A 23,720-nucleotide genomic window follows, 5' to 3' on the forward strand; every position below is an offset into this window, starting at 1 on the left:
CTACCCTTTCAATGTTTTCTATTAGATACAAAGAATTCTATATAGGTAGAAGAGCAGAATTCAGAAAGCATAGTCTTAAACTGAGACAAATGTGAAAAAATTTAGTGTATTGTTCAGATGCATTTGCATGCAAGTAATTATTATACAGAACCAAAGTAGGTGTCTCAATCTGGAAGCCAGGAAGGAGAGACTGTTCTTTTGAACATTCCCATGAGTGAAATTAAGACACGAACAAGGTCATGTATCAAAATGAGACTCTTAGGTACAAAACCAAACCAAACCAAAAGGAAAAAAAACAAAACCAAAGAGAACCCCCCCACACACCCCCAAAAAACCAAACAAACAAACAAACCCAAAAACCCAGAGAAAGTGGAGGGGGTGAAAGGGAAAGAGAAAGAGAGAGAGAATGGAAGAAAAGAGAGAGCAGGAGAGATGGAGAGATAATTACCACCCCATGGTCCTTCTTTTACAGTGGGAGGGGGAGACATTCCTGGGCTGCTGAAGACCATGATCTGCTGTCACTGTGACTGATATTCCTCCAGCTTGTGATGTTCCCACGTGACATTCCCCCCTCAGATGGCATAACTCATGACTTTTATACTATTCCTGGTTCATTCATTGTAGCTTCTGGCCCACATCCCTGTCATATTACAATGCATGTGTAACTTCAAAATGCCTCCCAGTGGGATTACAAGGGTCAGTGCCAAATCATCTCTGCCTCTCTTAGCCATCCACCACATCCCCTGGACAGCTGTTATCTTGGTGGGCAAAGCTGACACATCAGGCCAGTCATTCACGACATGTTGAGACATTTCTCACGTTCTTGATGTAATCACCATGTTCACACAAGGTGATTTTCATGCTCAAGACATGATTCCCACAGTAGGTAATCAGATTTTATATGCATGCTGTAGAAACCACATGACATTATTCTCTCCACTGCTGTAGACACACACTGTTATGCAACACAGTAGTGATTTTAATATATGAAAAGTGGCAGTCCTTTAAACTGACTTTTTATAAATGTAAAGGTGCACAAATTAACGTGAATTCTTTTTGAGGTTTGTTTCCAAATGGGTTATGTACATGGTATGAAAATTTTAAACTTAAAATGTTGAAAAGCTTTCATAAAGGTACTCTCCTCCTCATCACTCTTAAAATACTCCTCACATTGACAGTTTCTTTGTGTCAACATCTTCCTTAATTGTCACTGCAAACATACCTACATAAACATATCTGGAATCAGGGTCTGATTTATTTGCTGGAATGGTTGGATTACATTCGAGTGAATTCCAGATTAACTCCATCAAATAATTCATGGAGCTCCATAATTATGCCTGTTTTCTCAATTGTACAAACAAGCTGTTAAAAGCCTTTTTTTTTTCTCCTAATAGAGCATGGCATTCAATTCTGAGGACTATGCAAGGAACGTGGACAGTGACCTTTATTCCAGTACTGTCCCAATTGTTTCTGAAGTTGTTTTTACCTTAAAATTGTCTCAGACACAGTCTTGATCTCACCATATTGAATTAATTTTCTCTGGTGTTCCTTTCTCCATTGTGTTTATATCTCACAAAGGCATAGGAGGACAATCATGCTAGAAAAAAGTTCATAGAGCTTTAAACACTTAGCACTTGCTATGAGAACAGATTCTTAGTATCTATATGGGTAGTATACATCTCCCAGTGGCCTCAGAAACAGAAGTATAGCAGGGCAGAAGGCAATGTGATGATGAATTCTCTTCTACATTTTTATGAAAAGGGAAACACCTGTGTCTGCTCAGCTTAGGTTCAATCTTTCTAAGTCTGCAGAAAGTTAATCTCCCAGTGGCCTTAGAAACAGAAGTATAGCAAGGCAGGAGGCAATGTGATGTTGAACTCTCTCCTGTGTTTTTTCTTAAAAACAAAAAAAAATAAAGGAAGTACCTGTGTCTATGCCTCTATTTCACTCCAGGAAGAGAAAGACAACAAAAAAAAAAAAAAAAAATCCATCACCACCACAAAAAAAAAAAAAAAATCCTGCAAAAGACTTTGTTCATTCCATAAATAGCCTTTTCTCTTAGTCCTAAGCTTGGATTCAATCTTTCTTAGTCTGCAGAAAGTCAGTCTTCCTTTTCACTACAACATTTCCTTTTGAGTGAAGTGTGTATGTTTTCCTATGGAATGAGCAGGCTTCTTGGAAATCAACAAGGACCAAGAGAGTTGGTCCCATAAGTGATGGGTGAATTTTGCAGATCACAATGTGCAGAGTTATTTCACAAAAAAAAAAAAAAAAAAGAGTGACGTCTACTAGTGAAATAGATTAATTGTAAAAGACAACTGTAGAAATTGCTGTGCTGAGCTGGAGGAGGTATTTATCTGATTGCTCTTGCCATGGCTGTCAAAAACAGACACAGTTCCAATTTCTGCTGAATATCAGTAGTAATAGAGAAATAGAAACAACTCTATTTTCACCATGAGATCTAACCAGCCATTTGGACAACATCCAAATTCAAAATCCAAACCCAGAAGAAAAGAACGGTCTTTCACGGGAATCTGATACATGTACCTGATATGTAACCTTTGCTTAAATACTTGCACTTTCTCCACAGCCCTGGGCCACTGTCTTTTCTGTTATCTGAGACTCTCCCTTGCCTCTCTATGCATCTTGTTTGGAAGAAATTAACCACCTACTGACACACTTTGTGCCTTTTCTTCAGAGTGATCCACACAGCTGCTCCACAATCCACCTTTCTGCTTATTGTGGGAAGGAGCTTTGACTAAGTATTACCATACTTTCACATGTCTCTTCACAGGAAATGTCTCCTTCTTACTACTGTTAAACTCAGGAAATTATCCTTCAGTCTGTATTGTTTCTGCTTTGTGAAAGCAGGAAGCACAATGATAAGCATAAATCCCACTGAGCTTCATATTTCACATAAAGTGTGCTATGATTTCAAATGGAGACTAACAACAAGATCAGGTGAAATGTAGTCCTAGCAACACTCTGGGGCAGAAGAGATATGCTAAGAATATATCATAGAATCATAGAATCAACAAGGTTCGAAAAGACCTCAGAGATCATCAAGCCCAACCTATCACCCAGCACCTCATAACTAACTAAACCATGGCTTCAAGTGCCACGTCCAATCCTTTTTTGAACACCTCCAGGGACGGTGACTCCACCACCTCCCTGGGCAGCACATTCCAATGGCAGATCACTATTTCTGTGATGAACTTTCTCCTCACCTCAAGCCTAAACTTCCCCTGGTGCAGTTTGAGACTGTGTCCTCTTGTTCTGGTGCTGGTTGCCTGGGAGAAGAGACCAACCCCCAGCTCTCTACAACCTCCTTTCAGGTAGTTGTAGAGAGCAATAAGGTCCCCTCTGAGCCTCCTCTTCTCCAGGGATATGATACATAAGCTTGCATGATCTTAAAACTGCCTGAATTTTGTGTGCAATCAGTGAGTTGTTAACTCTCCATCACACCGCTCATAACTGAGAGACAGGCAAATATAAATATGACATGGACTTGTAGAAAGACCATTAATATAAAATGGAAGTTGTGTTTTTTCTCATACACATTCCAATTTCCATCAGGAAAATTATATTATCACCCTGATGGAAACATGATGGGATGAATCCCATAAATGGAGCACTGCTTAGACGGCTATAAGGTTCTTCAGAGGGGATAGGCCCAGAAGGAGAGGCAGTGGGGTGGTCCTGTATGTTAGGGAAGGTCTCAACTGTACTGAGTATCATCATGGTGATGGTGATGATAGGGTTGAATGCTTATGGGTAAGAATCAGGGAGAAGGCAGATAAGGAAGACGTCATGATGTGATTCTGTTTTAGACCACCCAGCCTTATTGTGAGGTTAACAAAGTGTTTTGCAGGTGACTGGGTAAGGTCTCAGAGTTGCTCTTGTGGAAGGCTTCAGCTTACCGGATGTCTGCTGGAAATACAATACAGCAGACAGAAAGCAGTCACAGAGGTTCCTGGAGTGCATAGAGGATAACTTCCTAACACAGCTGGCAAACGAGTGTGGCAGTTTAGGCTGGGTGCCCCCTGCCACTGCTACATGAGATACACCTCTGGTGTCCTGGGTGCTCACCCAATAGGGGTGGACACAGGAAACAGCGTATTTCTACCCATAAATCCTGCGCCCTATAAATCCATCTGCAGAGTCATTTTCTTTCTCTTTCTTCCCTCTCTGCTCCTGTGGGAGATGCTCTCTCTTATCGGGTAATGCCGGGGGAGTATCTCTCTAGGCCACTTAGGCCTGACTAGGCCTAATGCCAGGAGGAGAATGGAGGGGGGGCAATCTCAGACCTGGCCAGCCTGAGACTTGCCTAGCAGTGGGAGGGGGAAGAAAGAGCCTTGGGGGCTTGGGTTTACCCTCAGGTGGGGAGAAGGGAAGGATTGGGAAGCTTTGGGAATTCTGTGAGGGGTTCTGTATGCTTTTGGGATATTCCTGGCACTATCCTTTGTAGTCTTTTGTAGCTTCACCAATTGCTTTTCCATTTAAACTTTCCATCACTCTCCAATCCGTTTGTGTGAGTCTCATTCTTTTGTCCCTTTCGGGGCAAGAGGTGTTCTGGCTGGCCTCAAACCAGCACAACAAGCCAGAAGGGATGGTTCTCTAGTAGACCTGTTGTTTGTAAACAGAGAAGGACTTTGCCCATGTTGGGCAAAGTGGCCATGAGTTGGTGGAGTGAAGTTAGGATGGGGGTCAACAGAACTACGTTCTTGGAGTTCCAGAAGGCAGACTTTGGCATGTTTAGAATACTTGTTGATGGTGTCCCTTGGGAGGTAGTCCTTAAAGACAAAGGAGTCCAGGAAGGCTGGACATGCCTCAAGAAGAAAATTTTCAAGGCACAGAAACTAGCTGTTCCCATGTACCATGAAATGAGCCTGGCTCAGAAGACTGGCCTGGGTAAACAGAGAGCTTTGGGTAGAACTCAGAAAACAAAGGAAAGTCTATTGTCTATGGAAGAAGGGGCAGATAACTCAGGATTAGTATAAGATGTTGCAGGGATGCATAGGGAGAAAATTAGAAAGGCCAAAGCTTAAATAGAACTTGATCTGACCAGTGTCATTTAAGAGGTCCCAGTTGACTGGAGACTAGCAAATGTGAAGCCCAAGAAGGTCTAGAAGGATGACCCCAGGAACTACAGGCCTGTCAGTCTGACCTCAGTGTCAGGAAATAGTACGGAGCAGGTCATCCTGAGTGCCATCATCCAGTACATACAAGATAACCAAGTGATCAGGCCCAGTCAGCATGGGTTTATGAAAGACAGGTCCTGTCTGACTAATCTGATCTCCTTCTACAACAAGGTGACCCACATAGTGGGTGAGGGAAGGACTGTGGATGTTGTCTATCTGGAATTCAGTAAAACCTTTGGCACTGTCTCTCACAGCATTCTCCTTCAGAGATTCATGGCACAAGGCTTGGATAAGTGCACTCTTCGCTGGATAAAAAACTGGTTGGCTGGCTGTGCCCAAAGAGTGGTGGTGAATGGAGTTAAATCTGGCTGGTGTCCTGTCACAAGCAGTGTTCCCTAGAGTTCAGTACTGGGGCCTGTTCTCTTTAATATTTTTATTAATGACCTGGATGAGGGGATTGAGTACACCCTCAATAAGTTTGCAGATGACACCAAGCTGGGTGGTTGTGTCAGTCTGATAGAGAGTAGGGAAGCCTTACAGTAGCATCTGGATGGGTTAGACTGATGGGCCAAGGTCAGTTGTACAAGGTTCAACAAGGCCAAATGCCAGGTCCTGCACTTTGGTCGTAACCATCCCATAGTAAGCTACAGACTTGGGGTTGTGTGTTTGGAAAGCTGCAATTTGGAGAGGGACCTGGAGGTATTGGTTGGTAGGTGACTAAATATGAGTCAGTGGTGTGTCCATGTGGCCAATAAGGCTAATGGCATCCTAGCTTGTAACAGAAACACTGTGGGCAGCAGAAACAGGGAGATGATCATACTCCTGTACTTGGCATTGGTGAGACCATACTTTGAATAGCTTGTTCAGTTCTGGGCCCGTCACTATTAGAAGGATGTTGAGGTGCTGGAGTGTGTTCAGAGAAAGGCAGTGAGGGTCTTGAAGGGTCTAGAGTGCATGACCTATGAGGAGCATCTGAAAGTTGTTCAGTCTGGAGAAGAAGCAGCTGGAGACTTTATTGCTCTCTACAAATGCCTGAAAGGAGGTTGGAGTGAGGAGGAGGGCAGCCTCTTCTTCCCTGTGGCAAGAGACAGAACTAGAGGAAATGGATGCAGGCCACACCAGGGGAGATTTAGGCTGGATATTAGGAGATACTTTGTCACTGGAAGGATTATCAAGCAATGGAATGATCTGCTCAGGGTAGTGGTGAACTCACTATCCCTGGAGATGTTTAAATAGCATGTGGATCCAGTGTTTAGGAACATGGTTTAGTGATGACATTGCAGTGATGGATCAAAGGTTGGACTAGATGATCTTGAAGGTCTCTTTCAACTGAAGATATTCTGTGATTCTGTAAAGAGCAAAATCATTTATCATACTCTTGGATTTTGTTTCCTGAAATTGATAAAATGTGTTTATCCCACTGAACATCTTGAATATCAGTGCCAGACTGGTACCAATAAAATCAGCAATAGGTAATGATTTTCATCAGACTTGAATATTTGTCTTTTTAATCTGAAATATTTCCATATTATGTACAAATTAAAGATATCTATCTTTGCTAATTAATGTAGTAGCATAGATGGGCAGCTTGATCTATTTGAGGATGTCCCCACTTACTGCAGTGGGGGTTGGACTAGATGACGTTTAAAGGTCCTTCCCAACCCAAGTCATTCTATGATTTTATAATTCTATATGTACAAGCAGGATGTGTGTTGAACTTAAGCCCAGTGTTAGAAAAGTCTTAGGAGACATTGAAATTTCTAGACAGGTTAAAGAAATATATCAAATCAGATTTTGGAAATGGAGACTAGGTTCAGAAAAGCCTGGGCCTGTGAACAGACTTTATCTCCCTTGAACTTTTGTGGTACTCTAAGACTGAAGAATCAGAGAATCATTAAGGTTGGAAAAGAACTTTAACATCATTAAGTCACACTGTCAACCCAACCCCACCATGACCACTAAACCATGTCCTGAAGTGCCATGTCCACACTTTTTTTGAACAGTTCCAATGACACCACCACCTCCCTGGGCGGCCTATTCCAATGCCTGACCACTTATTTGTTAATTTTTTTTTTCCCTAGTATCCAGTGTAAATATCCCCTGACAACTTAAAGCCATTTCCTCTTGTTGTGTCAACAGCGACCAACCCCCACCTCACTACAACCTCCTTTCAGGTAGTTGTAGAGAGGAGCAATGAGGTCTTCCCTCAGCCTTCTCAGACTAAACAACCTCAATTCTCTCACCCGTTCCTCATAAGACTTGTTCTCTAGACTCTTCACCAACTTTGTTGCCCTTCTCTGGAGATGCTCCAACAACTCAATGCCTTTCTTGTAGTGAGGAGTCCAAAACTGAACACAATACTCAAGGTGCAGCCTCACCAGTGCTGAATACAGGGAAACAATAACGACCCTGCTCCTGCTGCTCATACTATTCCTGATACAGGCCAGGTTGCTTTTTGCCTTTTTGATTCAGCTACCCATCAGCCAGCACCCCTAGATCTTTTCTGCCAGGCAGATTTCCAGCCACTCTGTCCCAAGCCTTTAGTGTTTCTTGGGGTGCTTGTGACCTGAGTGCAGGACTTGGCACTTGGCCTTGTTAAACTTCATACAACTTAGCTCAGCCCATCAATCTATTCTGTCAATATCTCTCTGCAGAGCCCTCCTATTTTTGTGCATAGCAACAGTCCTACCGAATTTTATATCATCTGCAAACTACTGAGTTATTCAGTCTCCTCATCCAGATCACAGACAGAGATATGAGAAAAGACTGGCCAAAACTGAGCCCTGAGATTTGTCAGACTGTCTACATTTGCCCCCTCACTTCTGGTATTATTAACAGACCATGAAAGTGTGGATATTTCATCTCATAAAACTCTCCAATATGAGTGTCAGACATTCCTACAAGACACAACTGAATAAAAAGATTAGAATCATAGAATCATTAGGGTTGGAAAACACCTTTGACATCACTGAGTGCAATCATTTAAAAGATTTCTACTTCACATTTTTGAGATACATATTTAGATGAATGAATGTGTTATTTGAAAAAAGTCCCTCTTTCTTGTAATTTTCCCTCTTTCTGCTGCCTCTCTTCACTTTTTGACGTATTTTGCTGGCAACTGAGAATCCTGATTTAGCTAAGGTTGGAATAATATTCCCAGTTTGGTCTGGTCAGAAGCTTAAGGCCCTAGCTAATGTATTTGGATGAAAGATAATATGCTTTTATTGGCTCAGTTAGCCTTACCTGACAAACCAACAGATTTCTTTGAGAGCAGAGTTATAGCCCTTGCTAGCAGGCATTGCATGACACAAATGTGAGCAAATCTAATGAACAGAGAATGAAAGAGTTTCGTCCCTTTCATTTCCACCACCTGCCTCCAAAAAATCCTTTTAGGCATGCATAATTTTTCACTTTGTAGTTATAGGACAAAGGGGCAGAAAGAATAGGGAAGGGCGAATGAAGTACCTAGGCATGCTGCTGAGTCCAGGTCAGTATTCTCTGGTCTCCTACTCTATGACCCAAGTATAGAATTGGGAGTACTTCCCAGAATCTTTCCAAAGCTTTCCTTCCTTACTTCCTTCAGGATATTACTATGCTTGCTGCCTCTGGAAATGCTGACCTAACTAACTTTCACAGCAACATGTGATCTATACACTAATTCACACCTCAGGTTAAATCCAGTAGGCAAAGCTTTGAAGGGCTTCATAGGTACAAGATTCTGCTCAAAGACCTGTTTACATGACAGTCTAATGGGCTTCTGTTCCTCCAAGGGCTTTTTGCTAGTGGTGTGGAAAGGGAAGCACAATTACAGTACTTCTAGTCATCAAAATAAGAGATGTGAAAAGGAAGGCATGTCTTAGGGCAGTGAGAGATTATCATACAATGTAGACAGGAGAAGTTCTAGGGTTCAACAGGGAAAGAGTAAAGTGAAGGAATAGGCCTATCTGATTAAAGATCAGGATAGGCTTACACTTCTGTACTTCACCACAAACACCTCTTCAAAAACTTTGAAGAGGTTTAAGTGGAGTCATGGTGAAATAGAGAACTATCTGTTACACTTGAAACTCAGAAATGGTTGTGGAGGAGTTGAGAATAAAGAAAATAAACAGTCTTGGATTCTTCTAAGTAGAAGTTTCTTACCACATTTTTAAAAGTTCTTTTTTTCAGATTTTTAAGGTTGTCATTCATAGAGTTGCTTAACTGATCTAAAGTTTTAGCTGCCTTGTAAGAACCTATTTCACTGCATATTTGAAAACATATGAAAATTTATTTATTTACTCTTTGCACTTTTGCTTTGCTACAGTGGACGACACAGTTGTTGCAATTCCCTACGGAAGCAGGCAAGTTCGCCTTGTGCTGAAAGGACCAGATCATTTATGTAAGTACAACAAACTAGTGCGCCTTTGTTTAAGAAAGCCTTGATAAACTGAACTGCTCTGTTCACACTGCGGTGTATGTTTTCCTTTTCTCATATCACTGATTCAGACAAAGGGATGAGTCCAGCTCTCAGACGCTGTCAGTGGACCATTACATCAGTAGTACACACTCTTTTTCAAGCAGACCTTGGCCAGCATTGCAGAATCCTTTGCCCCTCCATAATTTTTCAACTATTTCAGCTTATATACTAAGAAAAAAGTATGATGTTCTTTGATTTTAAATTCAAATGCTACCCATACTTCAGTTTAAAGTGGCCCTTCAGATATTCCTGAGTTGCTCCTGTATGCCTTGATGAGCTTCAACAAGGCCAAATGCCAGGTCCTGCACTTGGATCACAACAGTTCCAAGCAATGTTAGAGGCTTGGGGAAGTGCTAGCAGAAGGGGACCTGGAGGTTCTAATCAACAAGCAGCTGAATATGAACAAGCAGTGCGCCCAGGTGGCCAAGAAAGCCAATGGCATCCTGGCCTATATTAGAAATGCTGTGTCCAGAAGGAGCAGAGAGGTGATTTTTCCCTCGTACTCAGCTCTGTTGAGGCCACACCTTAAGTACTGTACTCAGTTTTGGATACCTCAGGGTTCTGGAGTGAGTGGAGGGCAGTGAAGCTGGTGAAGGGCCTGGAGAATAAATCTTTTGAAGAACGACTGAAGGACCTGGGGCTGTTTAGTTTGGAAAAGAGGAGCCTGAGGGGAGACCTCATTACTTTCTACAACTACCTGAAAGGACATTGTAGAAAAGCTGGTGCTGGTCTCTTCTCCCAGGTAATTAGTGACAGAACAAGAGGGGAACAGCCCCAAGCTGCAACAGGGTATGTTTAGACTGGACATCAGGAAAAAAATTTTCACATGAAGAGCTGTCAAACACTGGAATATGCTGCCCAGGGAGGTGGTTGAGTCACCAACCCTGGATGTGTTTAAAGGTCATTTGGACGTGGTGCTTGAGGACATGTTCTAGAGATAAACTTTGCAGAGTAGGGTTATCAGTTGAACTTGGTGATCCTAAGGGTCTTTTCCAACCTGAACATTTCTGTGATTATGTGATTATTACTTTCCCAGTAAATTATTTACACTCTTTCTCTCTCTCTTTTTTTAATTTTCTTCATTGAAGTTGAGCTATAAGACAGAGACAAATGAGATTTTTAGCAGAAGAGCTTGATCTAAAGCTGTGTTCACTCAGGCCATATCATATTTCAGGGCAAAAAGATTTGCACCAATGAGGTATGTCTGAGTTACCAGTTGAGAGTTAGGTTAAGTGTGAGCATGACTAAATTGAAATATAACTCTTTTTTGTGTCAGATGTCTTCATTAATCTTTCTTTTCACCCATCAAAAGATTGTAGATATGTATTCAATACAATCAGCTGGAGGGAAGGAAATATTTTGTCATGTAAACTTGGGTTGTGGGAGAATTTTTTATACACACACACACACACACACACACGCGAGTCTTAAGCCCATCTTTATCCATAATGTCTGAGTGTGTCACAAAGGAGGATAGCAGACTCACTGAAATCTGAAGAATTCATTATAACAGAGCAAATTCTTAGTGTACTGCCTCATCAACTCCCTTCATGAATCACTGCCTATGATTCATTTTGAAAGGAGTTTAATTGCTGCAGTTATCTTTATTTCCCAGTTTAACAACTGAATACATGCTAATAAAAAATATTTTTCCCATTACAGTCTCTGAAAATATCATTCCATCACAGATTAATAGTATGTCTCCATCTAATTCAGATTTTGTCTTAGGTTCCTTTCTGTGTGGGAGATTTTGTGCATAATTTCATAAATACATGTGAAAGGATTATAACCTTGAAATCTTCATGACAAAACAAGTTGTCAATTTGAAATAGCTACAAGAAACAGTTTACTGGTGAATGTGCTGTAAAGCCTAATCTAGAGTTGGTGGAGAGGCTAATTACTTGATGCAACAGATCTACTAACAGTTTATTTCCATTTAATAACATTTTTAATGCATTTATTATGATTTAACAATCAAAAGTAACTGCTACCAAACAGCATCTGAATTGAATACCTACTGTTAGCCAAAGGGAGAGCTCAAGAGAGTTCTGCACTTGCCTTCCCTTGCTACTCTACTGGGATTTATCAGTCTGCTTCTGGAGAGGAGGTGTGGCTGCTGTCATATTGATCTTTCTTTCCTGGACATCTTGCTTTCTGTTAATTGTCTAGTACAGCACCTTTGAACTGAAAGAGGGAACAGCAGCTCAACAAAGCCAGCACTCAAGGACAAAGGTCTAAGTCATGCTCCACATGGAAACATGGCTTACAGAGAGCAAGTTAAACAACAGCAAGTATGCCTTACAAGGACTAGATTAATATGTCTGGAAGAGAGTAACAGCATGACCTATGGGTGAGGAGTTCAATGCAGAGCTAGAAATGTAAAGGTTCAGTAAAGCCAAACAGGCAGATAGGTGAGAAGAAAGGAAAGTGGGAATGTAAATAAACTGTGGAAAACAAAAAGTTGAATTGTCACTAATTTAGGAGACAGATCTGCATCACCACTGCTTTATATTGGTTTTCTTTTATGTTTTCACTTAGTTTATAAGGCTTTAATTTCCTGTTAATTTGTTTGTATTTGTTAGATTTGGAAACCAAGACTCTCCAAGGTGTGAAGAGTGAAAATAGCCTCAGCTCCACCAGCTCCTTCCTCATGGACAATTCTAGTATTGACTTCCAGAAGTTTCCTGACAGGGAGATATTAAGAATATCTGGGCCTCTCACTGCAGATTTCACTATCAAGGTGAGAATCACTGTTTATTGACCTGTCTGAGCAACATAAATTAAGATGAGGCATTAGACAAATGAGAGAAATCTTCTAGATCTTAATTTTCCAGTAGACATTTACCACAAAGCCTCTCCCAGGCTAACTCTACATGAAATTCTTTAAATATCTGGTGAAAGTCTCATTGGGCAGTCTTTAGTAAAAGTACAGGGTTTATACAGAGGAGAGCATAACAAATGTGCACCCTAAAGAGAAATAGAAACTCATTATATAAGACAAGGCAGATTACTTTTGATATGTGCTGCTGAGGTACATATAAATCAAGGACATGAGGACATGCAGTTTGCTTTGTCTGTAACAAGCAAAAAGAATGAATGCCTGTACCTTTGGTTCATAAGCTGTGGGATTTATACTAGTGCAATTGCACAAAAGACTGTGAGGGAATGGGGAACGAGGTCCCCAAGTTCCGAAACAAATGGAACGATTTTGCTTGAGGAGTCATGGCATCACTTTGTAGTTCTGCTTTGTGTTGCACTGGCAAGAAGAATAAAATTGTTTCCTCCCATTAGAACATTTAGATTCTTCCACTCATTCTGTGGAAAACACACACATAAAAACTAACATTTGGGAATTACAATAAAATAAATCCTTTTCCTGTAGGTTCAAGGACCTTTCAGGATTTCATCTGTAAAACTGTTAAATCTGTATCATGTTCAGGACTAAATAAATTTTTCACCATGGGACCCAGAGGTGGATGACATTTCCTCTAACCTAGAGCTGACAGCAACTAGAAGTTTGAACTGTGAGCTGGAAAAGATGATAACTGATTGGTTTGGATTAAGCTGTGCTGGAACTGGTTAGCCTGGGAAGTAGAAGAGCCCTGTAGATTGTCCAATGCCCATCCTGGCATGTTAGCAGCACAAAAAGCAAGCTGAAATTATCCTGACTGGTTCTCAAGAAGCCTGACCTGAAGAGTGCATTCCTTCTTCTTTGAAAGTCAGAATGAAAATGCCTTAATGAAGCAGGTGCTGATCAATTCAAAATGTCTGAAAACCTTTTACCTCTATTACAGATGATAACCAGATGATGAATATCAGTGTGATGTAAGCAGTATGGCTCAGTTTGCATTATTTTTTGCTATCCAAGGATTTAGAGAAGCCTGGTTAGTTAGAATATACCTCTTGGTCTTTCAGTCCATTGGTCCTGAATTGGTAACAGGAGAATTGGACTGTGTTATAGGTATTTCCACTCTCGAGGACAGGGAAAATAATTTTGTACCTTGGAGCTTGCATTTCCATCTCTATAAAAGGTAAAAAGAGCTAGTTAAATCAAAGGCAGTATCTTGTACAATGTCTCGTCAGCATGAGCATGCAATCGGGCTAGTTATGGGCAGAACAGACACTGGTGAGTTGAGAGTAAACTGTATAGTTCACCTATGTGTTTTCATCTTGAAAGTCAGAGTGGCATGGTGTTTAATGACACGTCCATTGTCTTAAGTGGATATAGACAAGACACTTGCATTTGATTTACAGTTAGTTTTTAAATAAACAGCTGTAGAAAACAATTTAGATATAAATTCATGCCACACAGATGTTATTCTATACTATTTAATTGATTTTCTAAGTATGCGTAATTCTCAGTTATGTCAGAGTTGGCAACTGCTTCCATATGTACTACGGCTACAACTATCTTGCATTCATCTTGTGAAAGAGTTTTTCTTTTAAAAATTGGATGACAGGCTTCTCTGTAGTATTAGGTTCATGACCCTCTGAAGAACTTGAGAACATACAAGTCCATGAGACCCAATGAGATATACCCATGGGTACTGAGGGAATTGGTGGACAAGGTCCCTAAATCGCTCTCTATTATACTCCAAAAGTCATGGTAGTCCAGGGAAGTCCCCAAAGACTGGAAAACGGGAAACATAACCCTCTTTTTTCAAAAAGGGAAAGAAAGATGATCCAGGGAGCTATAGTCCAGTCAGTGTCACCTCTGTGCCTGGTGAGATCCTCCTGGAGTCACTGCTGAGACAGAAGAATAAAAAAGTGACTAGGTACAATCAACATGGCTTCAGCAAGGGCAAATCCTGCCTGATGACCCTGGTGGCCTTCTATGACAAGGTCACAACATCAATAGACAAGAGGAGAGCAGCTAACATCATTTACCTGGACCTGAGCAAAGCCTTTCACGCTGTCCCGTACCACATCCTGGTCTCCAAGATGGCAAAATATGGGTTTGAGGGTGGACCACTAGATCGATAAAGAACTGGCTTGATGGCCTCACCCAAAGAGTGGCTGTCAATGGCTCCATGTCCAAGTGGAGGCCAGTGACAATTAGAGTCCCTCAGTGGGACCAGTCTAGTTTAATATATTCATCAGCACCATGGACAGTGGCATTGAGTGCACCCTCAGCAAGTTTGCTGACGACACCAAGATGTGTGGTGCAGCAGACATGCTGGAGGGAAGAGATGCCATCCAGAGGGACCTTGGCAGGCTGGAGAGATGGGCCCATGACAACATCATGAGGTTCAACAAGACCAAGGGTAAGGTTCTGTGTCTGGGTTGGGGCAATCCCAAGCACTAATACAGGCTGGGCAGTGACTGGCTGGAGAACAGCCCTGAAGAAAAGCACTTGGGTGTGCTGGTGGGTGAGAAGCTCAATATGAGCTGTCAGTGAACATTTGCAGCCCAGAAAACCACTGTATCCTGGGTTGCATCAAGAGAAGTGTGTCCAGCAGGTCAAGGGAGGTGATTCTCCCCCTCTACTCTGGTGAGACCCTGCCTGAAGTACTGTGTCCAGTTCTGGAGCCCCTATTACAGGAAAGATATGGACATGCTAGAACATGTCCAGAGAAGGGCCATGAGGATGATCAGAAGGCTGGAGCACTTCTTCTATGAGGACAGGAAGGGTTGGACCTGATGATCTCTTGAGGTCCCTTCCAACCTCTGATATACTGTGATACTGTGACAGGCTAAGACAGTTGGAGTTGTTCAGTTTGGAGAAGAGAAGGCTCTGAGGAGACCTTATTGTGTCCTTCCAGTATCTGAAGGGGGCCTACAAGAAAGCTGGTGATGGACTTGTTAGTGTGTGAGGTAATGATAGGACTAGGGGGAATGGAACAAAACTAGAATTGGGTAGATTCAGATTGGATGTTACGAAGAAATTCTTCACCATTAGGGTGGTGAGACACTGGAACAGGTTGCCCAGGGAGATGGTGGAGGCCCCATCCCTGGATGTGTTTAAGGTCAGACTGGATGTGGCTCTGGGTAACCTGATCTAGTGGAAAGTGTCTCTGCCTATGGCAGGGGGGTTGGAATTAGATGATTTTTTATGTCCCTTCCAACCCTGACAGTTCTGTGATTCTGTGATTAGCAAGCTTTCTGTACAAAGCAAGATATCTTTGGGTGTTAAGACTTTCCTGGCAAAAGGCAGATTTTGTGCAAACAGATTTAATTAATTTGTAGATGCAGTAGAACTCTTTTTTTAGGATCATTGTTTCCAAAATGACTGTTACAATCCTTTCCAATTGACCCTGAATGCTTTGGACGTGGTACTTGGTGACATAGTTTAGTAGTCATGGTCACTGCAAATATGCACCACCTGACTTACAGGATTACTGAAACAGCCATTGGGGATTGCCAGGCAAAGCACAGCCTGATAGGGTTTGTTTTTACAGGTTGTAGTTTTCTTATAGCTAGTGCCTTAGCCCTGGGCCTGAGATGTGGGCCAGCAAAGAACAGACTTAGATTTAAAACAGTCTGTCCAGGCATGGGGCTGATTTGGAGGAGAAATCATTGTTGGTCTAGAGCTAGACTAAACTATGTTTATAATGGTTTTGAAGCAGTACTGGCAGGATGAAGATTTATTCATAGCACCTGCATGGACCAACAAGTTTGCATCAGGGATATATAGTGTTGCCATAGTGTTTAGGATTGATTTGTATTGTAGTGTTAGAGCTGACGAGTTTTTGTTGAGGGTTGCTGCCAGAAGAAACTGCTTGGCTATATTTTTGTGCAGGTGGTTGAGGAGCACTGTCTAGTTTAGAAATGTTGTAGACTGTGTTCCCTTGAGCACAGTTAATGCTGAATTAGGATTTTTACCACTGCAACAGCTTAATCCAACTTTTTCCCTTCAACACAGAAGTGAGAGAAAACTAACACCACAAAAAATACCCTCCGGGTTGAGATAAAAAATTGAGATTAAAAGTTTTACTGAGAAAATTAGGTAATACAGTGTGCCTATTTGCAGAAAAAGCACAGCAAAATGCAGAAGAAGCAATATAAAGGAGAAAACCAGCAAGCTAACCAACTCCAACCGTTCTCACCAACATCCCCTCAGAAAAGAGCCAACACCCAAAACTCAGTACCCAAAAGAAGCAACCAGAACAGGTAGCCTCTCATGTTACAATCTGAACTTCATGCCCCACAATACTTTCCTCCAGCCAGCACTTTAATTTTGAAGCTGCCGTGGGGCAGGACAGTTTTGAATAACAAAGTCAGATTTTCAATGCAACTTATGACAACCACTGATTGTCCACAAAGTCATAAAATAGAGCTTATCACTGGTTACTGAGTTACAGAAAGAACTAGGTTAAATTCTTACCTCAGTCGCGAGCTAGCACTGACAGACTCTGCTGGTGAGAGAAATGCTTTTGATTAGCTCCAGGTTAGCAATAAGAAGGAAAAGAAAAAAAGAAAAAAAAAAAAAAAAAGAGTTGTGGCTTAGCCTAGACATCCTGGGACTTGCAAGGGCATGTGGGGCATGCAGGAGCATGCATGTACAGGCAGCCAGCTGTCAAATGGCTGATGAGTCTTTCAGGCTAGGGCCAGAATTGAATTAAATAGTCATGTTTGAACCAGAAGCATACAGTGATTTAACTTCTGGAATGAAATAAGATATTAATACTCTCTTTAGGGCAGAGGCCAACAGATGCAAGTCTGCTCTACAAGCTACTGTTAATGGCTCGGCTCGAGGTGAGCTGACTGCCGCTTCTCTCGGCGACTGCTTTCCATTTAAATTATAATGGTACAGCCATTCCCTTGACTTCAGTGGAGAGGCTAATCTTTTGCTCTCTCTTTTCCCTCAGGGAAATCCCGTGTGTTTCGCCCTGATACGGGCTGTGGAGCGGCTACAGTGGGTGGTTCCCTTTCTCTCCCGCAGACAGCGGGGGCTACACAAGATGCGTTTCTGCTTATGGCTGCTTATGGCTACTTAATTAGCTTGCAGCAAAGCTGGACTCGCTGGCTAGGCTTAGTCCTTCCCCTTCTGGGTTACAGCTTATCCTCTCTCTCGGGGCTTCCCTCAGTCCCTTTTGACTGGGTCCATGGCGCCTTTGGTGCAAAGGGTACGGGTTCCTCGAGGTGAGCTGGATGGCCTGGCTCCGTTGCTCACAGAGGCTTCCAGTATGCTTTCATGGGCGGAGACTTAACAACAGACGCATCGTGAGTCACATAATGAGTGAAAGCAAAAGGAGAGAGCAACGTGGCACCAAATGGAGCAATACTTATAGAAACTCAAGGCTGGAATTAGCCAATGGGCACACTTGCCAACAACCTGCTTCCACCTATAGAAAAGGTGAAGCTAGAATTATGCCCTTAGATGGACAGAGCATAGGCATCCCATTGAGCTGGGTTCCTGCAGTTGTTTATTCCCTTAGGAGACAGGCTGGCGCCTGAGCCTTTTATTCCTCCTCTCCTGAAAGGAGGGTGGAAGGGGGGGACTTCCCAGAACATGCTGGGACAAATTAGCTGGTATCTGGGGGCATAATTCTGGGCATGTGATGCCTTCACTACATGGAGTCACCCTCTCTGGAGATACTCAAATTTCACCTGGATGTGTTCCTGTGTAATCTGGTGTAAGTGATCCTGCACTGACAGGGGGGTTGGACTAGATGATCTTTCAAGGTCCTTTCCAGCCCCTGAAATTCTGTGATTCTGTGATTCCCCAGTATGGCACACACACATAAGAAACAAATGGTGTCTTTCTTCCTCCCTTAACACATAATTTCATAAAACGAGAACATTTTACTGAATGCACTTCTTATGGTTTAACCCTGCAATTAACATTGATAATTGCTTGGGTGTAAACCGCCAGTTAAGTTTCACAACCATCCAACTACAACTTAGTGCAGTCTTGTAGGCCAGGTCATGTGTTTTTCAGTGAACATAACCAAATATTTCAGGCTTATGCTGCCAAAATCAAGCATGAAAGAGTGGGGATTTGGGGGACTTTGCTTTGTTTGATTTCATGTGAAAAACAACACAATACAAAGGTAAAGCCATATATTGCAGTCTCTTGGTCACAGGGCAGATTAGAACAATTCAGGAAGATTATCCTGCTTTCATGTTTGAATTATGAAGCCTGTTGTTTTCATTCCATTTTCTGTTGGTGTCCTCTAAATCAATACTGCATTTTATTAATTCAAATCTTCAGCTGAGCAAAAGCTTTTGTCTTTGTTGCACAGCCCCGGATGGACATTTACAAAATCAATTTTTAAAAGCAAGATACAAACAAAGATTTTTATTTTTTTCAAAGTCTTTCCACAAGAAAATAAGTTATCTTAATGACTGTAGGCTAGACAGTTAATTCTGGGTGGCTAGTCAAAGGACTCATTTTAATAAGCTCTCTAAGACCGGTATCTTTTGGGAATTACAAAATGAAGAAGCCTGTTCTAATGTCCAGAATTATTCTAATGTCCAGACTCACCTGAAACATAAAGAAGGTCAAGGATAATCTCAAGGGGATTGCAATGCACAAATGCAAGGCTGAATGCCCTTCATTATTGGAGTACTCCTGTCTGCCATTGATAAATTTAGGTAGACATTTATTTGCAGACATAATTAATGATTGCCATTTTTTCTGATTCAGTAACTTAATGATGCAAACTGCTAGTTAGAGGGCTAGCTAAAGATTCTCAGGTATTGACCACACATTTTTGAAGCTCTGGCTTTTCTCATAGCTAGCAGGATTTTGCAAGTACTACAAGGGTAAAAAATTTCACCATATTTTGAAGCTCAGTATTTCTATGTCTAAACATTAGCCCTGTGCAGCAAAAATGGGACATGTCTTAAAGCATTTAGCTCTCAGTTCTCATGCTGAGTTTCATAAGGTTCAAGCAGCCACTGGTGTTTTGGCCTGGAACAAGATCTTAGCTTTAAGAAACCATCAAACAAAAATTACTATGCGGAATTATCATATATTCCTCTTCTGCTTGGAATACTTCTTTGGAAAAAAAAAAAAAAAGACACATCACTGTGCCTGCTTATTTCATTTGGTTATTTCGTATTTTTTTAGGTCATGGCTGTGGCTCATTGCAATTCTTTACCACCTATGTTGCTATTATGGCTGGATGAGTGTTTTCCATGTTAGGCTGGAAAAGATGTACATCTGTCTTTTCTCTGTGTCAAACCAGACAGATAATTCTGCAGAGGTGCAGCAATACCCTGCAGGGAAAGGAATTCTTCTGTCCTCCGGATTTATTTTTTTTATGTGAATCCTTTTTCTTCCCCTTCCTCTTATAGTAGGGTCTGTGTGAACTCTCGGTTTGTTCTTCACAATTCACTGAAGATTGTACTGCTGAGTGGATGTTCTGAACTTAAGAATCACTGATGATTAAAAAAAAAAGAAGTGTAAGAACAGAATTCTCCCCAGTGAACACTCTTTCTGCACATTCAGATCAGAGAATGCCCTGAATGGCTTCCAGCACAGCAGAACATTTTTTTACAGGAGAGTACAAGGTTTTCATGCACCCAGAAATACACTTCTGAAGTGTGTGATTCTTGCACCACCCATTCACAGGGAATTAGATATTCTGTTTCTGACATGCATACTCAAATGATATTAATCTATGCAGAAGGCCTCCCATTTGCTGATGATGCTCTTTTGCTACAGCTGGTTTTGGTTGGTTGGTTGGTTTTATTGATGTTGGCAGCCTTAGTCTTGGTGGGCCACATCTTTTACAGCCATCAGCACATCCTGCAGCATTATTGCTTTCCTCCTTTTTTTCAAGTTACAGATTGGTTCATAGTCTTGTTTCTGTCCATCTACAGGGGAAAACAAATCAAACAGCCCAGATTATGCTGTTCAGCTCAGGTTGTCATATTTTTCCTTCTGTTTCACAGTCCACATTTTGTTGGTTTCTTGGTGTTTGGAAAGAGAGAAATGAAAAGGCAGGTTGAAAAAACAGTGTTTCCAAAACAGGGTAACTTGTTCAATACATGAGAAAAGAAAAAGGATGCAGCAATGAAACATTTCAAGCTGCATGAAAAAATAACATGGAGGATCGCTCCTGAGAGCAGAAGTACATTTTTTTCTCTGAACTACCTACTATAGTATTGTGGCAGTTTAGGCTGGGTGCCCCCCTGCCACTGCTACATGAGATACGTGTCTGGTGTCCCAGGTGCCCATCCAATAGGGGTGGACACAGGAAAAGGCATATTTCTACCCATAAATCCTGCACCCTATAAATCCATCTGCAAAGTCATAATCTTTCTCTTTCTTCCCTCTCTGTCCCCATGGGAGATGTCCTCTCTTATCGGCTAATGTCGGGGGGGTATCTCAGGCCCCTTAGACCTGACTAGGCCTAATGCCAGGAGGAAAAAGGAGCGGAGGGCAGTCTCAGACCTGGCCAGCCTGAGACTTGCCTAGCAGTGGGAGGGGGGAAGAAAGAGCCCTGGGGGTTTGGGTATACCCTCAGGTGGGAGGAGGGAAGGATTGGAAGCCTCTGGGAATTGTGTAAGGGACTCCGTATGCTTTAGGATGTTCTTTGCCACTATGCTTTGTAGTGTTTTTGTAGCTTCACCAATTGCTTTTCCATTTAAACTTTCCATCACTCTCCAATCCGTTTGTGTGTGTCATTCTTTTGTCCCTTTCGGGGCAAGAGACGTTCTGTCTGGCCTCAAACCAGTACAAGTATCCATGATCTCAGAAGGTGTTTGAGAAATCTTGAAGATACAAAATCCATGTCAATGTGGCAAGGACAGGAAGTGGTGGTTCTGTGATGGAACACAGATCAGTCCATGTCTTCTATCCCCATAAAATTGTTCAGTAGCACTAACTATCCATTTACCATGCAATTGTTATTTTCAAAACACAGTCTCAGAATGGTCAGAAATACCACAGACTATGCTTGGAAATGCATATGTCTGTTTTCTGCAGCCAAGATTTTGCCATCAATCTGTGCTCCAGTTTGTACATTTCATTTTCCTATTGCGATGTATCTCTAATTTTTAATGCCACTGCAAGATGCCTCAAAGATGCAAGACGTGTGTGACAGTGTGCTACTTCCAGGTATTGCATTCGATTCATTCTTTGGAATTATGTCTTTTCCAGATCCGGTATGCCGGTGCTGCTGATAGTTTGGTTCAGTTTATCTTCTATCAACCTATCATTCACCAGTGGAGGGAAACAGATTTTTTTCCTTGTTCAGCATCCTGTGGAGGAGGTAATGAATTACAACTCTATTCCAGAAAGAGCCATCTGCATATAGAATGTGTCCCAGCTGCTGCATCTTTAAAATGGGCAACATCTGAAATTAAAGTAGTTACATCTAAATGAGTTAAGAGATGTAGAAATAGTGGCAGTAACCTACAGGGTTTTTTTAACATCGTAGCAGGCTCTGTACGTAAAGTACATTTTCATATCCACATAATAGCTTTTGATGCTACAGCTGTCAAACATAAGGGCTGGTATGATTTGGGCCTGCTTTAATCACAAGATAGAATCATAGAATGGTTTTTGTTGTAAAATGTTGCAAGATGTAAAATGCTGTAAGATATTTCTCTTTGCCCCTGCCCCCACCAGCAGCTTTACCTTATGACCGGAAACTTAGTGTATGAGTCCTGGTGACTGAGAAACATCAGCCTCAGTTTTTTTTTAATTTCTGCTTTAGGTTTCTGAATTTTTATTTGATGACACTCATTATTTTTTTTTTCATATAACATGATTTAAGTTGCTGTTTTCAATTTGGTTTGTAAAACAGCAGCTGCTATGTCCAGAAGTGCTGATCATTTCAGTTAGTTATTTAAGTGACAAGAACCTAGATGCACTTCAGAGACAGAAATAATACATGACATATTATTTCTTCCACTGGTATTGCAGGTTATCAGCTGACATCTGCTGAATGTTTTGATCTGAGAAGCAACCAGGTAGTAACAGATCAGTACTGTCACTTTTATCCTGAAAATATCAAGCCAAAGCCAAAACTTCAAGAGTGTAATCTGGATCCTTGTCCTGCAAGGTCAGTAAACTCTAGCATTAAAAGTGAGTGGGCTCTAAGGTAGTAAAGTAGCAAAACACTCTGTTGTTATTGCATACCTATATATTTCACCCTCGTTCTTATCCAAAGACTGTACTGTGTAGAAAAAGACTGATGTTAAATCGTTCTTTCCCTCAGATTATGTTTTGCTTTATCAAACTTTTTAAAATATGAGAAAATTGATTGTTCATGATACCATGACATGATCAATACATGTTTCCTAAGTGTTGGTGAGATGGGAAATATTCTCTTGAGGTAAAAATTCTGTTAAAATTTACAATTTAAGTCATTCTGGTTATAGTTTTTTAAAATTTTGTCCTTAATAAAAGGCTTATTTGCAGTCATGAAAGCTGGTAAAAATGTAATATGCGAATTTGTTCTAATTATCAATACTCTTTGGCCCCACACAAAAGATTCATCTGTGCTCCCCCACCAAGCATTCTTTCTCAGAAAATTAACAGTAAAAATAGTAACGTGGCAGAGTCAGATTTCCCTTGTATAAGGAAAGGAGCAAAACCACAAAAAGGACCACTCAATTGTTGCTTTGAATTCTCTGAACTCCATTGAAAGTCAGTCTGCGCCACTCATAAACCACAAACATTTATTTGTGTAATCTAAACCTTTTGGTCCTTTTGTGCAGCTTTGCTAAAAGATAGTTAAGCACAGCCCCGCAGGCATCATGTAAGAATGCCCTAAAACCATTTGTTTAATTGCTTCTTTCCCTATAGGCTAGTTTTGTGCCAAGTTTGATACAGTCAGTTCAAGCAAGTACTATCTAAAAAGTTGTTATTGTGTTTTTTAATGGATGTTGTTACAGGAAAAAAAAAGTTATCCTAGCCAGAGGAAGGATGCTTTAGTAATCTATGGGACTATATATTCTCTCATCTGAGGGTGATTGATTCCCAAACCAGATATTCCAGTTTTAGACTAGCTAGATATTATCAAAGTAGAGCAAATAATTTCAAGTCCAAGATAGTTAAAAACTATCTCTTCTTAAAAAAGTTTTCACTAGAGTTCATTGACTTTTCATAACTGGAAGGAGCACTTTGGTTTCTTCATCACTGAATACATATTTACTCACAACACATAGCAGTTTACATTCCCTTGTTCTAGTGAACACATTTTTAATGGAAATCATAGTTGCAA

General features: G+C 41.3%; 1 protein-coding gene across 1 annotated transcript in view; it reads left to right on the forward strand.

The window, feature by feature from the left end:
* ADAMTSL1 (ADAMTS like 1) overlaps window positions 1-23,720 on the forward strand; it is a 198,913-nt gene that overhangs the window by 65,928 nt on the left and 109,265 nt on the right. Inside the window, exons 8-11 of the mRNA XM_054397580.1 lie at window positions 9,445-9,519; window positions 12,180-12,337; window positions 21,650-21,761; window positions 22,418-22,556. Of these exons, the coding sequence (XP_054253555.1) occupies window positions 9,445-9,519; window positions 12,180-12,337; window positions 21,650-21,761; window positions 22,418-22,556 (484 nt within the window). The remainder of the gene's footprint in view (window positions 1-9,444; window positions 9,520-12,179; window positions 12,338-21,649; window positions 21,762-22,417; window positions 22,557-23,720) is intronic.

This window comes from Indicator indicator, chromosome Z, assembly GCF_027791375.1.
Source record: "Indicator indicator isolate 239-I01 chromosome Z, UM_Iind_1.1, whole genome shotgun sequence".
Classification (NCBI taxonomy): Eukaryota; Metazoa; Chordata; class Aves; order Piciformes; family Indicatoridae; genus Indicator; species Indicator indicator.